This window comes from Labrus mixtus, chromosome 2, assembly GCF_963584025.1.
Source record: "Labrus mixtus chromosome 2, fLabMix1.1, whole genome shotgun sequence".
Lineage (NCBI taxonomy): Eukaryota > Metazoa > Chordata > Actinopteri > Labriformes > Labridae > Labrus > Labrus mixtus.
This window is the reverse complement of record NC_083613.1, coordinates 22,877,051-22,894,548: the sequence shown is the minus strand read 5'-3', so window position 1 is coordinate 22,894,548 and position 17,498 is coordinate 22,877,051. Positions and strand designations below refer to the sequence as shown.

The 17,498-nt window shown below is 37.9% G+C and overlaps 1 protein-coding gene across 4 annotated transcripts in view; it reads right to left on the bottom strand.

Annotated features, from left to right (window-relative positions):
* Window positions 1–17,498, bottom strand: part of lrba (LPS-responsive vesicle trafficking, beach and anchor containing) — a 187,996-nt gene that overhangs the window by 161,193 nt on the left and 9,305 nt on the right. For all 4 annotated transcript variants that reach the window (XM_061057010.1, XM_061057019.1, XM_061057038.1 and 1 more), the window contains exon 2: window positions 653–884. In XM_061057010.1, coding sequence (XP_060912993.1) covers window positions 653–884 — 232 coding nt within the window. The remainder of the gene's footprint in view (window positions 1–652; window positions 885–17,498) is intronic.

Below are 17,498 nucleotides of genomic sequence, written 5' to 3'. Positions count from 1 at the left end.
AATGTCAAACAACGTACAAAAAAAAAAGTTATGTAAGACTACTTCAGTAGTTTCAAACCACATTATGAGACAAGGATTTGTAGTGTAGTGAAATATAACTACATCCATTGCTCTGGGCTGCCTAGTTACTGCTGGGCCATATCACCCCTGCTTGACCGCACAAACCCTGTAGGCCAGCACTGTACTATCAGGGAAAAGTTCACTGAGCCGAACACTGCAGGATTAATACGGACTAATTTGCAGATGGGCTTCAGACTAGACTCGGGGGAGAGTGTACATGACTGCAGTATAACCGTGTGAGCACCAATGCTGGATGATACTAAGAGGGAGGAAAGTTCTGATACTGCAATCTGAGTTCAACTTTCTGCCTGCTCACAGAGGTCAGAGAGTCAGCAAAGCATTTCTTCTGGAGGTGAAATGGATTCTTGTCTTGCTCAATGATCACAGTTCAGTGGTGCTTGCTGCCATCAGAGCTTGAGGCTGTCTAGCTTTTTTTATTTCATTTTCCAAAACTTTATAAAAGCAAAATGAAAATGAACAGCTTCAGATGATCATGTTGCTGGAACATAGTTTAAATTACTTTTTTTTACACCCCAATTAGCAAACACATAAATACAGGGCACTTTTTTCCAACAAGGTCTATTTTTAGTACCTGCAATCATGCTGTCCGTAGTGGATATCCGCTCGAGCACTTGCTGGATAAGCACAACGTCCGTGCACGCCTGCAGGTTGCGGACACTCTTCTTGAGGATGGCGGTGAAGATGCTCCAGACCTCGGCCTGACACGTGGGCTCGCACTTATCTAGCAGCTCCACCATGCACACGATGCTCTCGGGTTCTTGGATGATGAAGTTCATCTCCAGGTCAAACTGGCCGCCGACCAGCTGGAGGACGCATGGAATGAGAGAGAAAGTGTTCAGTTTCAGTCATTTATGGAGTAAATCAAAGTAAACAACAAACAAAAAACTGCAATGGACTCTTCTTGGTGAAAGGAGAAAAACATTTAAAAAAAAAAAAAGATCTTCAATAATCATCCAAATGTATTGACATTACAATGTGTGCACACTCCTAAACAGATGATTAAACATGCACCCGAGCTGCTGCAAGCTGAGTGGATTAAAGGTCAGGGGGGGGGAAACAAGGGTCTCTGCCAGTTGATCTGCGTGTCTGACAGCGGATTCAACTGTTTACAGATAACCTTTTATTCACCGGGATAGACCCAGGGCACAAAAGAAGAAAAAACAAGGAGTCATGTCAGTGAAACTAACTGAGACATCTAGGCAGACATGAACAGTGAGAAGCGTGTTTAGAGGTTTTTTTGTTCCTGTAGGAGGCTCTGAAATACTAACAACATGTGACATAGCCTGGAAGACAGACCTGGGCTGAAATCAACTCTCATATTCCACATACAAGAGAAAACACTGAGAAAGAGCACTTTCATGTTTGTGTGTGTGTGTGTGTGTGTGTGTGTGTGTGTGTGTGTGTAATAAAGAGAGAAAGTAAGCCTTAGTGTGGATCTTATACTAAAGCCTCTATAGGAGCTGTTGAGGTACGTCGCCTGTTGTATGGCACAGGAGTAATGCTCTTTGTGTGTGGCAATAAATTGAATAAACCATAAATGTCATAGTTTGTCACCCCTTAATAGTTGTGATGACATTTTTAGTATTGAACCCTGCCTAATAGAAAAAGATAAGGAAAATAACACTGCTGGTGTCAAATTAATATTGTGTGTGAGGCTGTCATGTTTAAGGAGGTTTGACTGGACAGGAATTATGTGTGATAGTCACATTTGGCAGTCAGACACACTGGATGTGTAAACAATATGATGTGGTGCAGGGAATGGAAACTGTCCCCTGAAATTGAGTGAGGTCACTCGGCTTGTGTGTGTGTGTGTTGGGTAAAAGATAGAGAAGGTGGGAAAAGCAGGGGTAATGATAGTGCTGAAACATCCTTAAAGACAGATGATAACACTGACACACACCTAGCCTATTGTCCCTTTAACCTTGTCTCACACGTCTATCTTTTTTCCATGTCAGTTATCAACATTAAAACAGTCACACTATGTATCACTTAATCACCGTACATATAGATTTGTCCTTTATCCTTAACATATAATAATAAATATATAATAAAGTTTTGTTTTGAAAAGTGTAAATTATGTAAACTTGAAAATTGAACTCAAAGCTTTTACGCATACAATGATTTTAAAGCCGAAATATATTGAGCAATATTTGAGTAATTGTCTTTTTTCTTTTCTCCATGACAACAATGTTGCTCACTGTGTGATCTTCTAATCCAGGTACAAACATCATTTTTAAATCCACATTCTGATTATTATAACCCATTCAACAGGCCCCAGATGGCAATGTGATGTTTGCTATTTATGATGGTCAATAGTGCAGAACACAAGGATGTTGTTTTTACAAAGATATCCATACATTATTTTTCAATTAAGACATAAAAAAGCAAGGGAAGCTCTAACAACAAAAATTGAATTTTTTCATTATAATTGACTTTATTCATCGGATAATTCAAATCAAAATGTTTTAAATCAGTGCAGATTAGACCCATGATTCACCCTTACTCATGCTGGTACTTAGCCATGTATTTTACATTTTGCATTGATGTGCCAAGGATTTGACATATCTGAGGCTGGAGTTGCCAGCAGAGAACAAAGGAGGTGAGTGGGATTTTTTAAAAGCAGTTCTTCTGGGGCGCTGGTGGCGCAGTGGTTAGTGCACGCGCCCTGTGTATGGAGGCTGTCGTCTCAAGCGGGCGGCCCGGGTTCGCATCCCACCTGTGGCCTCCTTCCCACATGTCGTTCCCCACTCTCTCTCCCTGATTTCTGACTCTGTCCATTGTCCTGTCTCTCCATTAAAGGCATAAAAAAAAAGCCCAAAAAGCAGTTCTTTGGTGTTCATGTCACTACATCTAAAACAATTTCAACAGCTAAGTGTGTTTCAAGAATCAGGTGTCCCAATAGCTTCGGTTTGTCCAATCTGATTTATTTTAAGTCCTTTTATTGTATTTGGTGAGCCTTCACATCTACTGCTTGATTCTCAAAGTGTATTTTTTTTCTCCAGTGTAATTCCTGTCTGTCTTCCATTTGGTCTCTTTGCATTCACTGATAAATCACACCGCTCTCTGCAGCACAGAGCGTTTCAACTTGTGAGGTGGGTGCTTCAGATCACAGCCGGGTCTGCCGTTAATGGCTGTCTGGTGCCATTTTGACACAGTAACAGTTGATTTATGGGCCTGACAATGTGTGCGAGTCATCCATCCATCAGAGTCAGCTGACAGAGGGGACAGAGAACAAATATGAGCATGGTGCCACACTGCAGTGACACACACACACACACACACACACACACACACACACGTGCAGACATCCTCATTTTTATTAGCCTAAATAATAAGATTCTGTCATTGTCAGAAGCAAATACTTAGTGGTGTTATTGAAAATAAAGGGCTAAAATGTCTCTTGACATGTGCTCAAAGTTGAGGATTTGTCAAATCTTCGTTTTTATTATTTTTAAAAGTAGATAAAAGGGCCCACTGTGATGTGCTTTGATCGTCATTCTGTTTATCAATTTAATATTACTGCTGTTAAATTAAAATTAAAATAATTTCTAACTACAATTTTATCACTGTGAGTTAAGAAACAATTACCTCATGTCCAATTTTTGTATTATTTAACCAGTAGAACCTCATTCATTTTAAGAATCTAATTTGCAAGAGTGTCCTGGCCAAGAGGGGCAGCAGCACAATAAACAAGTTACAGACATAAAATACAGAGCAATTACAGACACAGATCAACATGTCCAGAGTCAAAGAGAAGAAAAGTAATTATTCAAAGCATCTACCACCTGAAGCATCTTCCTCCAACACCTTCAATTTACTTTTAAAAAGATTTAAAGAGACCAGCTCCCCCAGACACAAAATTCCCCCATTTCAATGTTGAAATATTTGTAAAACACTGATAGCCAAACTGACTTGAAATGTATTTTGCTCCAAAAATCTTAGAATCTGATCATTTATTTGTTTTTAAATGACTGAATTAAGATGTGTTAAGTCTATCATTACTGAATGTGCTCACCCTTTAACCTGAGATGTCTATCAACTGTCATTGACCAGATTATTCTGAAATCTCTGCTTCTTATCAAAAGAGTCCGTTTGAAGTGACTGATAATGATTTTGTTTTTGTCTTTGCCAGGCCAATATATCCACATATTCAATAAGAGGTAAAAACATCATGAAGAGGTAATTATTTCACCTCACATGTTTACCTTTTAAAGGTGAAATAAAGGAGGACAGGGATCAATGAAAGCGCCTGAATCAATAGCTAACACTGAAACAGAAATGAGTTCATGGACTTCAAAAAGGATTTCAATATATTTCATTTTAAGCAGCTCTCAAGTCCAAACCTTGAAACCATGTACCCCTTTGCCGCAGATACCAAATGTGCCAGCTGAGCATGACGACAGGTGTACTCCTGGTATGAAAGCACACAGCAGCTGGTTATCACTGTGCTGTTAGGGGATCCAAAACACATTAAGAAAACAATGATATCCTTCACATTCAGATTGAATAATGCAATCATTTGTCAACTGGGGTGCCTTGAACATTAATATCAGTTCAAAACAAAATGCTATAGCTGTGTCTATTAATGTATGGCTAAGGGGTTTCAAATATTCATATTTCTGAAACTGTTCAATTCAATCATATACATTGCTATATTTCAGGTGCAGGTGTGAAATGTTGCCAGCTTCAGTCTCAGCTGCAGCCAAGGTGAGCTCTGCGGCTAAAGCTGCCATAAAGCCAGTGTCTTTATGGCAGCTAGACACCAGATCCCTGAGTGGGTAACCTGGCCTGGCTGTTTCCCCCCCGAGGCCTGCCTGAATTAATCATGGCTGAGCAACCAAGCAGCCACTGGGCCGAAACACAAAAGCACAAACAGGCTTCTATACAATCTCCATGGAGAGCTGCTGCGGTGGAGGATGGCAGGGAGAAATGGTGCAACACAACCAGGACCTACAGTATATCTGTTACCAGAGCTCAATTTTTATCCTATAGCAGGATCATAGGATAGTTCCCTAAACCCTCCAATATGAACAGTCACAACGTCTAAAAAGATGTGACTATTTTTGTCCAACGCTAAATACCAATTATGAAAGAAATCTGCAAATTCATAGGCAGCTTGTTGTATTTTGAAATAAAAGTTTTTGTCCCGTTTCATCAATGTTTTTAATGCTAATTTTCAATTCGGAAACCATTGCGCTAACTCTTATTTTTCTCCTGAGGTGGAAAAGTTGTCATAAAAAGGAAAAGATACAGTAAAGCCTGAAATAAACTAATTTGCTGGATAGACCTTGATGTTTGCTGTAAAGGTTTCTGCTTATTCTGCTGCAGACAAAGCACTCATGTCTTGTCGCCTGCCACTCATTATGCTCTCATTTCTCCATACCACTAGAAATCCCTCAAAACCTGAGTTTAAACAGAGAGGGGGTTCTATGAGTGTATATGTAACAGCCATGTGGACTTTAGAGGACAACACAGGAACCCTTGTTACATGTCAGACCCTCTCTCTATCCTAACTGGTTACAAACACCAGAGGGATAAGCTACCTTAATTATGTTATCTACATATTCTCACAAGTTTATTTATATAAATAACAATGGATAACTTAAATGGATCCACATTTTTCTTGGCTTTTAAGTGTTTAAGATATTCTTGAAAATTGAACAATATCATGGAAATCCTACTAAGAATTTCACGTGTGTTGTAGATAAAATCTTTTTTTTTTTTAAAGCATTTATAACGAACAATGGAAAGAGAACATTTTGGCACCGAGTATTAATAGGGCAGGCAGGGATTTACTTAAAACATCATTAAACAATTTATACTTAATCATGTCTAGTTATGTGATGCTGACAGAAAATAACACATGATTGTTATCTTGGACCAAAAGGGGAGAAAATTACCCACCTAAAGGTAACAAGCCGAAACACTGATGCTGCCAGGCCCCGGCTGCAGCGGGATGACACCCTCTCTCTATTGTGTGTGTGTGTGTGTGTGTGTGTGTGTGTGTGTGTGTGTGTGTGTGTGTGTGTGACCATGTTGATGTTCTTCATCCTTCAGCTCTCTCCCGTGTCAAACTGTAATTAATTCTGTGAGTGAAATCATTTGAATATCAAGTCATTTGCCTGCAGTGAGTGCCAGACAGAGCAGTAGAAGGAGAGAAGAATGCGGTTACAAATCTTTCATGTCTAACATAGTTCTTGATTTTCAGATTGCCTATATATCAAGATCTCTCACTTGATAAGTCTTGACATCCGTCAGTTTGGGAGTGACAGACATCAAGATGAGTCTATGGGAAGATGTGAATGATCGGTGTTTGACTGAAGCTTAAATGTACAGTTCCTATGCCTTTTTGTCGTTTTACACAGAATCCATGTTTGTATCAAATCCTGTCTCCTGATTTCTTTTTTAATCCAAAGATCACATACAAAATTTTCAGTTTCAGTAGTATATTGTGCAAGATCTGATGGTTCAAATGTTCTCATGCTTAACGTAACAGGAAGATGTCTCAGGGCCCTTTAGACTGGCACATCAAGGTTTGAAAACAGTTTCTAATAATACATAGGCTGCGAAATATTTAAGGTGCAATGGTATTTATAATACATTGACATTTAATGCACAATAATACTCAGCATGTATAACATTTTATGTATCATAATACACAGTGTGCATTATGCAAATAATTCCTGGTGGCATTTTACGTGCAATACTACTCATGATGCAGAACATTTCAATGTTTATCTTTGTAAGGTATGAAATAAGCAAAGGTGCTATCACACTGAAATTTTACTTTTTTTCTACCTCTCTTTAAAACTTGTTATAATACCATGTATGGGTCTGTGTGTGCCATTGTGGACTAAATTAAATTCACCCGTTAATTCCTGCGTCTGTGTTAAAACAACCTCGCTTTACTCAGGCTTTTTCTCCCATTTGAAATCAACTCATCAAAAAGACTGTCAGAGTGACCATGCTCTCTCAGCAAACACCACTGGCCTACTTTTTCAACAGCTCTTCAAACTGGATCTCTTTTAACGAGCTATCTTGTCAAACCAAAGGCAGTTTTTATTTACTCTCCCACAAGAGCCTCTCCTCTCCACACCACCCAAACCGAAACATCCATCCCAGTGACCAAAACATGATTTGTGAAATGAAAACATCTTATAATTCTGCACTCTTTGCTGCTAATGTGAGATGCTGACATGTCATCAGAAGACAGGGAGGTCAAACAAATAATCTGTGCCTCTCAAATCCCTGTAGTGCTTGTGCTGATGTGAGGCAATGAGCTTCTGATGGGGGAGATGAGAGGAGATGGAGAGGAGAAATGCAAGTTAGCAACGCTTCACATGAAGTGGAAGCAACATTTAGAATATATAAGTATGACAAATGACAGTTTTGGGCAGCTCATTTGAAATGTAAGGTCTGTTATGAATGATGTCTTTCAATCTTGCAGTGTGTATGGTGTTCTTCCTCAATGCAATAAATATTTGATTTTCCTCACATGTCAAAGTGGAATGCAGTTCACAGGTACTTTAACAACAGGGTTACGAGTCTCTTGAGCTGATGCTGATTCATAGTTCTGATAAATGTTGAATTTCTACAAACACTGGGCTCTCTCTTTCCTGAATTGAAATTCAATTCAACCAGCTCTTAAAGTGCACTGTAACGATACACTGCAGGTTGTATTAAAGGTCATAAAATCTGGCAAATGATTGGCCGCAGAAATCTCCCTCTGCCAGCCAATTATTTACCAGCAGTAAAGCAAGTCCATTAACATCGAGTGAAAATAAACGCAGTGTACCAGAGAAGAGGAAGTCAAAGACTGCAATTAAAACATCAGACTACAGCTGAATGAAACAAACAAGAGGTAGACTCAGTTAAAAGATATCAATGTTAACTGATAATGGTGATTCAGCAATGTTTCACTTCATTGGTAAGGCCTCACAAGAATGTGTTGCAGCTTACATTTTATAGACGTAGCTAGGTCATAGATGATACTCTTAAGATATCTGACATCCTCTTTGAATTAGCAAAAGAAGAAAAAAGGGAAACACTGGCACATGTCATGGTGAACTGTTATGACATTAAAAGTATGTTGTCAAGGGTAGCATTTCTCTGCAGCTCTGAAACTCACACAGACTCCATGAATAAACCCTGGAAGAAAAACCGTGCGTCAACATCAGTTTTTTTTCATTATGAGATCTAGTTTTTTGTTGTTAGGGTCTGTTGTTAAATGTATTCACAGAACATCAACTGAACCTTGTGAGAGAAGAGTATGCCACTCCACACTGTTCAGAACGAGGCCAGAAGGTAAAGTGGTGAAAATTATGCACGCAGTGACCATGTACCACACTGCTTCAATGAGGACTTACCTGACTCCCTCACTCATTGTGTAAAGCTGTTATTTAAAAAAAAAAAACACATCGTGAATATTTTTACAGAAGTGGCACCAAATACTGCTTTTGAGTGTGTAGCTAACATTGACAATTAAAACATGGTGATAAAGCAGCTCAAAATGTTAACTGGTTTCTACTCAATATTATGAAATTTGTTCAGTTTAAATGAGGAGATTGATTGTCTAAAAGCACTTCTTACTTTTTTCTCATCATCAGTGGCACAATGCCTCCTCTCCTTAGAGACAAACTGTGACAGACTGAGAGGAGAAAGTGGACAGGATATTTTAATATCTGGATTTCTAAGAATATCTTCAAAGCGGCGACTTTTCTTTCAACAATGGCTGGCAGTCATGTTGAGACTACATTTAGTGTGATAATGCCTCCTAAGCGTCATCAACACATAATTCTATTTTGTTTCGATCTGTTTATTGTCTGAGAACACAGGACTGCTACAACATGCGGTAACCAAAAGGTAACACACAAGGATACAACATGACTTAAAGTATTCCTAAACTATCCAATCCTCACAGCCTTTAACACACAAGGCTAACAAATTGTTCAGTGAGTTCACACATGTAGCTACATAAATCCTTTTTCCAAAGAAGCAGGCTGCTTTTGACCATTTCCAACATATCACAGATAAATGAGTAGCAAAGCATTCTATAGGAAGTGTCTCACAGACCACTCTAACACTGTCTGTCTGGCAATCTAGCTTCAGTTTCATGGTGGCTGCTGCTATTGTCAACAAAAGGAAAAGGCTTGTCAGGAAATGGTCATTACACATCAGAGTCCAAGCTTTAAGGCAATCTTGTAGTTTTCCCAGAACAAATTCTGAGCGAGTGAAGTCATCTGCCTCTGGAATGAAATGTTTTAAATAAAATGAAAACTCTAATGTGATCTATTGACTTCACAGCTTTCTGCTTCAGAAAATCTTTATGTGCAGTCCGTCTGGAATGAGATGTCCAGTATTAACAAAATTCATGTGGTGGAATAACTTTACTCTATTAGATGGCACAGACTGAAAGAGGAGATTTGATCACGAGGTAAACAAAGACTGTCACTGTCAGACACAGCGATGTGTCTACTATCTGAATAGTGGCAGTAAAAAGGAAGGATGGCTCCGGTGCAACATGTTAAAAATAGCAGCTGGATCAGGGAGGTGAAGACGGGAAAAGACAAACATTAGTGAGGAGTTTCAGACTGCCTTCATGCACAGAGGAGGGAAAATTAGTATTTCAACATGAAGGACCCACCCTTTATTAGTCACTTCACAGTAAAGGTGTGGAGAGTGTAACCTAAATACATAGACACTCAATGACCTGAATAAAAGTTAATGCAATAACCTTTTGAGTGTATTTCATAGAAATCACACAATGTACTAAAAACAATGGTGTACAAAACATTTGCCTTTCCCTACAACTACTCCATGTAGTATTTTGTTACATCATATGTAAGATTTCAATGATTTGTACAGGTACAGAAACATGATTGGCCTTAAAGTAAGAAGACACAAGGTCATGTATTCGGATGTTTTTGAGTTGTGATATTTGTCCCTGTGATGCCAAAACTTTTTCAGCTGAACTTGAATAACTTTGCCATAATTCAACAAAACATCTCTAATGTCAGATGCTACATTGATAACCTCAGTGATCTTCCAGCAGGAACACTATCAATCTTTTAACATTTACTTTACATGTCCTTTGACCAGGCGCTGTCTGTCCGATGGTGCTTGAGATGTTTGATGGCAATCGCCTGCGACATGTTGTGACAGTGGATGTTTATGGGTTATTGCTTCATTCTTTTGACATCTCAAAAGACAGGATACAAAAGTGTATGTGGATTATTAAATGAGCAGTATCATTATTCTGTACGATAGGATGCATTGATCAACTTGTTTTATAATATTAAAATGCCAGCATTTTGCTGGTACCACATGGATATCCTGCATTCCAGTTGATTATTATTATTATAGAGGAAGTAAATGTCATAACAGCTGAGGGGAATGTGTGAATGCCATTGTACTGAGTGACAGAAAATATATTACAAATGTAAGTGTCAAGTGGTTTAATCAAATATACTCTGATCAAAAACCCTGATATATGGTGGCTTGTTCAGATCAGATGGTGTTTTTAAAAGCAAAGGCAAATGGTTTGAAAATGTTTTGCAGAAAAGAAATGTGGATGTACGCAGAGACATTTCAACCAAATGCTGTTCCCTTTACTACATGCCAATCTTATATTTTTAAGACTTAAACACAGCCCATCATAAGGAGGAATGAAAAACAGTAAACTAGAGCATCAGCTGTGTCATGTATATCAGCAGCATAGAAACTCTCAGTTCCTGATACAGCCCAGATAGAACTGTGTCATCATCATGGAAACACATTTGGTTTGGATTTCTTGGTTATAAAAGGAAAGCACCTATTTGATAGTTGGCATGTATTTAAACAAATATCATCTTTAATAATGAAAAAACATGGAGAAATGGACCTACTATGTGGTTCTGTCAGACAATCAAATATCTGGGTGTGGATTGCATGGCCTTTTACTCAGCCTTATACCAAAAACAAGCTCATTAATTTTATGTTGTGCTCACTCCCCCACCTTCCTCGACCTTTCCTCAACTTCCTTGTCCTGAAGCACAGACTGGTACGAGGCGAAAATAAAAATAAACTAGGTGGTGATGATCTTGTGATGGTTGCTTAGAATAGTGCTCCTTTTGTAAATTGTCAAAGTCATAGTGCAGACTGTAGTGCAATGTGACTGGACAGTTTGTGAGATATCTACTGAATTAAATAATAAAATACTATAGCATCCGACATCAAGAGAAAATGTTATGTTGAAATACTGGCTTCTCTGACAACAATGGAGCAGCCAGTATGTCCTCCTCCTAAGTTTCGATTCCAGTCTGGAATTGGCTGTATTTGTTTTGACCAGATTAGGTAGGCGGATTTAACGCACCCCCACACGGCCATTTTGGACGCCCCTCGGTTTGCCACGGAAACAGCAATCCAACAGTTGTTGCAGCGATGAAAGGGGGCAAGCGTAGGTCGGATATAACAGATTCTACCTGTCCTAAAAAGCCTCAGCATTTTTCCAATAAGCTCCACGACCAGAAATGTGATAAAACAAGACAAAAATTGGAGATGCTTTTGAAGACTGGAGAGAGGTTAGAAGGCAGAAAAGGTTACAAGACTTTTGTAGATTAAACACTGAAGCTTCAGTGTCCGCTGCATGGCAACCTGCGTACACATCAACTCTAGAGAGATCGGGGGAGACAGCTCCCTTTAATGTATTGAATTTGAACTGCAGTACCCATTTGAAGTGCTCGGAGTCAGAGTTACATATTGCTGCTTTATTAATAATATTAATAAGTTAATTAAACAGTTCCAGCAGAGAAATAAAAAATTACAGCAAACTATTTTGAGGATAATATTAGACATATTAGATCTTTCCTTCAATATTCATTCATGTGTAAACCAAAGTGAACAGTTTGGCCACTCAAGTTAATTATTTCTCGTCTTCAGGCTGGTCTCTTTGGGTTTAATGTCAAATGTATGCATTGTCTAACGCGGCTGGCAACAATATTCTATACTTTTTAAACTATAATTTTAACCATTTAAAAAAAAGATATTTCACAAAAACCATGAGGGATCCTTTCAATTGTAATATATATAAAGCTATATAAAGCAAACCTTTTGGAACTTATCAGTTGGACTGCAGGAAAGAAGTTTATTGTTAATAAGAATTTAATATAATTTTGAGAATACAACATAAAAAGTGGATACTCTGATGAATTCAACAGTAACTATGTTTAAAAAAAGAAAGAAGCACATTGTTCATACAAAGTCAACGGACAAATGTCACATGATTTCAAATGTACCAATGTACCAAAAATAAAGTGAATAAGCCTCATCATTTTTGTATAACTTTGTTAAATCTGAAAACCATTTGGCAACAAACTCTTCTGTTGCCATTTCAAATAGCCAGTTTGATAATAAAAGTCATTCAAAATCTATTTAAAAAAGGGGCAATATTATAAATGCAATTTCTTTAGAACAGTTTTAGATCTTGATAAGTAACTTCAGGGTGACATTAAATTAAGTCAGAACGAAGCTGATAGGGTAAAAAGAAGCAGGATGTTATTTTGAAATGAGTTTGATTATAGAGGCTCACAGTACTATCACAGCACTATCACAGCACTATCACAGCACTATCACAGTACTATCACAGCACTCAGGAAGTGGAGCTTCAGTTTGTGGTTTTACAAGATGCTGAGACATTGGACTACAGCGGGAAGCATCAGTTGTTGAAAGGCACAGATTTTATAAGAACTATTGCATGTCAAACAGTTCATATTGTGCTATATATTTGATTGTGCTGTATTTGTTAATGGGCTGCATTCCTATTTACCGTTCTATATATTATATATAAAGCATAGACTGTTCCCTTTAAACCCTACAGGTTGGATGGCAGACCTTGACACACATAAGCTGCTGATGCAAAGAGTAAAAAGAGGTCAAGGGGAGAGGAAGCATACAACGGTCAGCAGCACTGTTCTCTGGAGAGCTCAAACAATACGAGTGAAGAAAAGATACAGGGCCTCTATTCTATTCACATTTCTGTGTGTATTATTCTTCTCTTGTGATAAAACACAATAAATGAAAATAAATGTCAGCGTTTATTCGCCATAACTTCAGTGCAACAACAAATTTGTACCAGAGCATTGTGTTTACCTGCAAGTGTGAGATCTATTGAAGATAGAAGAAGAAATAGAATTGGACATTAGCTTGAACAATTCATTAGGTGTGCAATGGAGCTGCAGTAGAGTCAAAACAAAACATGTTTACTTTTTTTTTTTTTAAAGTCAACACCCAATCAACACAGTAAAAAAAAGAACTAATGAATGTTTCGTCTTTTAGATTTTCACTGCCTCCTGATTGTATTGAAGAAAAAAGTCTTGCAGTGAATACTTTTTGATTTAAAAAGAAAATTATGGTTTTCATCAAGTCATTTTACTTTTCATCTCCTGCTTGTCTCATTTCAGCACCATGCGCTGCTAAAGAATATTAAAAAGCACAGTAGCATTTAGTTGGCTTTACTTTCACTATTTTTTCCGGTAGTTTGACGCAGCACACTTGAAGGTATAAAAGATTTAGGACATGATACCTTATCTTTACCATCAATCAATAGGCACTGTCGTGTCCTGTCTTTAAAGGGGTCATATTATGCCCTTTTATGGGTTCATATATTTAATTTATGTGCCTACTACCCCTTGTACATTATTGAAAAAGGGGTGAACTAATAACTAAAAAAACAAAGAAAGATTAACTTAAAACTTACTTATTTTGCCCATACCATAAAGTGAATCTTACTGAATGATGGGCAAATCCCTGAATTAAAAAGATCATTATTATTATTATTTTTTTTTTTTGGGGGGAGGGGGGGGGGTCATGCTCCATATGACAATGTCCCACATGCTAGATTTCCAGTTCCATCGCAATAAGCCATTTAATTATCTACTCCAAACTTTTTATATGATATCTATGGGTGTTTTAAACCATAAAGTGTAAAACATATTAATTCATCAAAGAACAGGGGAAAAGGTTTAAGAAAATGAAGACACTTGTGTTGAGAATTATCCACTTGGCATTTAACCTGTTCAGCTTTGTTGATCAGATTTAGAGAGACATTGTGTTTCCCTTCACAACTCTCCCCCACAGGGACCAAGGTGATTCGGCACCTTAAGGCTTCAACGTAATACTTCTTTCAGAACAGTAGCAGCCTTTCATTTTATTAATATTCACACCTCCTTCATCAGCCAACAGTGAGTCTTGGCCAGCAGGCAAGCAGCATTAGCATATCATTACACCCCCTACTGTGAAGAGAAGATAGCAGGCCAGGAGGTTAATACTGCCACCTGGTAGCCAACAGCTCTGCTTTAGTGTTCCAGCATGTCAATATTACCACACTTCTGGCACAAGGGCACATTAGTCATGTTTGCATGTGACGTAATGAATAACAGTGCATGTTATATCAATTAATTTATACGGGGATGCAATTTACAATAATTTTTATTGTCTATAAGACATTAAGTCGATTAAATGTAGAATATAATGGTTAAAAAATTAAAATCTATCTTTACACATCCCGAGCCTAAAGTTATGTCTTCAAAGTGTTTACATCCAACCAACAGTCCAAATCCAAAATACTTTATTTACAGTTGTGCATGACAAAAAAAGCAGCACATAGTAACATTTAAGATGCTACTTAAGAGCTTAAGGATCTGTGTCCAGTAGCGCTGTTTTCTACGTCCATTTTTTGTACAAAATTTACTTCAGCGTTTTCATTGCTCAGCGCCCTGTGCGCTAAATTCTAAAATGAAAGTAACCACTTAGCAAAGAAAAAGAAACATCCATTGCAACATCCGTTGAAATAAGTAGTTATCAGGACAGCTTTCAGGTCTGCAAGCCCATTGCCCCAAAGAAATCAGACAGACTTGTCAAATTATAAAGGTGTTTTGACACAACAATAAAACTACTCCTCAAAATTTTGATGTGAAATTCTGGACAATTCATCACAAGTGAGTGGGTATAAGTGATGACATTTATATGAGACAACCAGTGCGCGACCTGTGTGATCTTGTATGGAAAAAGGCAAAAACTGTCACTGAAGGGATGGACTCAGATTTTCCCTGCATCTTAAAGCTTAGAGAGACTTATATGAATAGGCTACTCAGGAACATCTCAGGGGCAGACTGTCCAGAAAACTTAATTAAAAACAGTAGTGTGTGAAAATAGCTTGAGTTGGCTTAACATCAGTAGCACAGCCAAAAAGGATGGCACAACATCAATACTATGATAGAAATTAAAGGAGCTCTAGAGTAAGAATATTTAGGCTTTCGGCAAATATTTATTTAGAACTTAGTCCTTATAACTTAAGAATATAAAAAAAACATCTGCTAAACTTAAAATATACATATGGATTTATAAGACTATGATATCAATGATTGGCTTACAAAGTCCAACAAATACTACAGGCAGTCAGTGAAGACGTTAAAGAAGGTAACGCTGCCAGGAGACAGCTCCCTTTGGAGCAGAGTATTAGTTGGGAGGAGACTCTGGGGTATATATTGAATGAACTAAAGGAACAACAACTCTTCGAAGGCGTGCTACTCATTCAGTGAAGAGTTGTGAGTGGAAATAAAATTCAGCATGCCTGAGATGTCCCTGTTTAACCTCCTACATCGTCTTGAATAAGCAGCTTAAATACCAATAGGTGTGCGGAGGGAGGGATAATTCAAAATCCAAGTGAGGTATAATTAGTACGTATGTGCAATGTGCGTATGTGCGTTAAGATAAAGCCGCACTAGACGAGATTATGTCAATTAAAGTTTGAATTTGTCAGATTATGTCAAAATGAAAGCTCCTCCCAGCTCTTTTGATATGTGTTGATTTTGGAATCCCCTGCGGACAAAACAGCCCGTCTTACCGGTTTGCTGATTCTTGTACTTCACGCATGTAAAACATTCTCTTAAAATAATCTCCTCTTACTTTCTCCTTCCACGCTTACAGGCTTTCTACTCTGTGTGAAAATGTTAACAAAGGCTCTTTTGATCTCGGTGCAGTAAATCACTTGTAAAAATCCAACCAGGTGAAAGTGAATAAAAGGCCTAACAAAAAAAAAAAAACTGTAAAGATGCTCGCTGGTGGACTGTCTTGCTTTTATAGCTCAACAGAGGCATCAATATTAATTTGACACCGCTTCATAAACCCTTAAAGCTCCTCACATTTGGCTTTGGTCACACTTTGGCTGCAGCAGAGCAGGGCATTCATGATACACTAGAGGTTGTTCTTTTTGTAGCATACAACCACTGGTGGGAGATTTTCCATCCACACAGCAGGTAATAAATCAAATAGAAAAGCAATGCCGGCTGATCAGCACTCATGAAAAAGCGCCCATAAAAGAAAAAGCTCCACTCACCAAACGTATAAAAGTGCCAATTAAGCCTTCTTAAACCCCTGCAAAGTCCTGGTATCTCTCATTGTCCGTCAATAGGATTATTTAGACATTTTAGCTGAGTTTTTAATCTCAAGAGAGGATCCTAGATAAATGATTTACTTCAAAATTTAAGAAGACATCCACTGAGAATCCATATAATTCTCACTGTAAGACACAGATTGTACCAAAGGAAAGGTTCAATTAGGATTATATAAAGGAAGTGTTTTCTAACCTTCCCTCTCTGTCACTAGATAGATAAGATAGTTTTGTATCTTTGGCCATTTAAAAAAAAAAAAAATCTGTCCTTTAGGTATCTTTGTCAGAATAATCATTTCTTTCTAATCAGTGTTTCCGAAAGGATGATATAAAGACCTTACTGTCATCACTTTTATAAGCACTCTCTTCAATTAAAGCACTTGTACAAAGTGTAAGAAATAGTGCTTCTCTTAACTGGTGACCTGACCTTAGCCAGTCTGTGAATGGTACAGAAAAAGTCTACTTACAAACAAATTTAAACGGAGTGGTTTCTTTCTGACCCTGTGACCAGACTTTACTCTCTTGGACAGTCTCCACCAACAGTTCCTGTTTTCTCATTGTCCTCAGACATAGCTCTTTGTTAATGTGCCTTTGTGAGCTGGCACTGTTTATACAAGAAACAATTCGAGGAGAGATATAGGCCAAGAAGTAGATTCCATTCTGGCCTTGTTTCCTAAAAACAGGCTGATGCAATGACAGATGAGAAATGACGTGTGACTGGTTTATCCATCTCTTAACACTCAGCCTTCTGTAACCATGTGAAGGTAAAGATAAGTGCTTTGAATGGGGAATTGGATCTGCTGTTTGTTATAACAATATGGCATTACTTTACAGAAAGCCAATAAGGAGAAAAAGCCACAGATTATATTTAGATATATTTGAACCTGTTTTCAAAGGATTATGGCCACAGAATAATTGATATTTACTGTAACAGCTTTAAAACCAGAAATTCAAGGAAACACTGAATTTCTCTCTCTTAAAACATTGACCT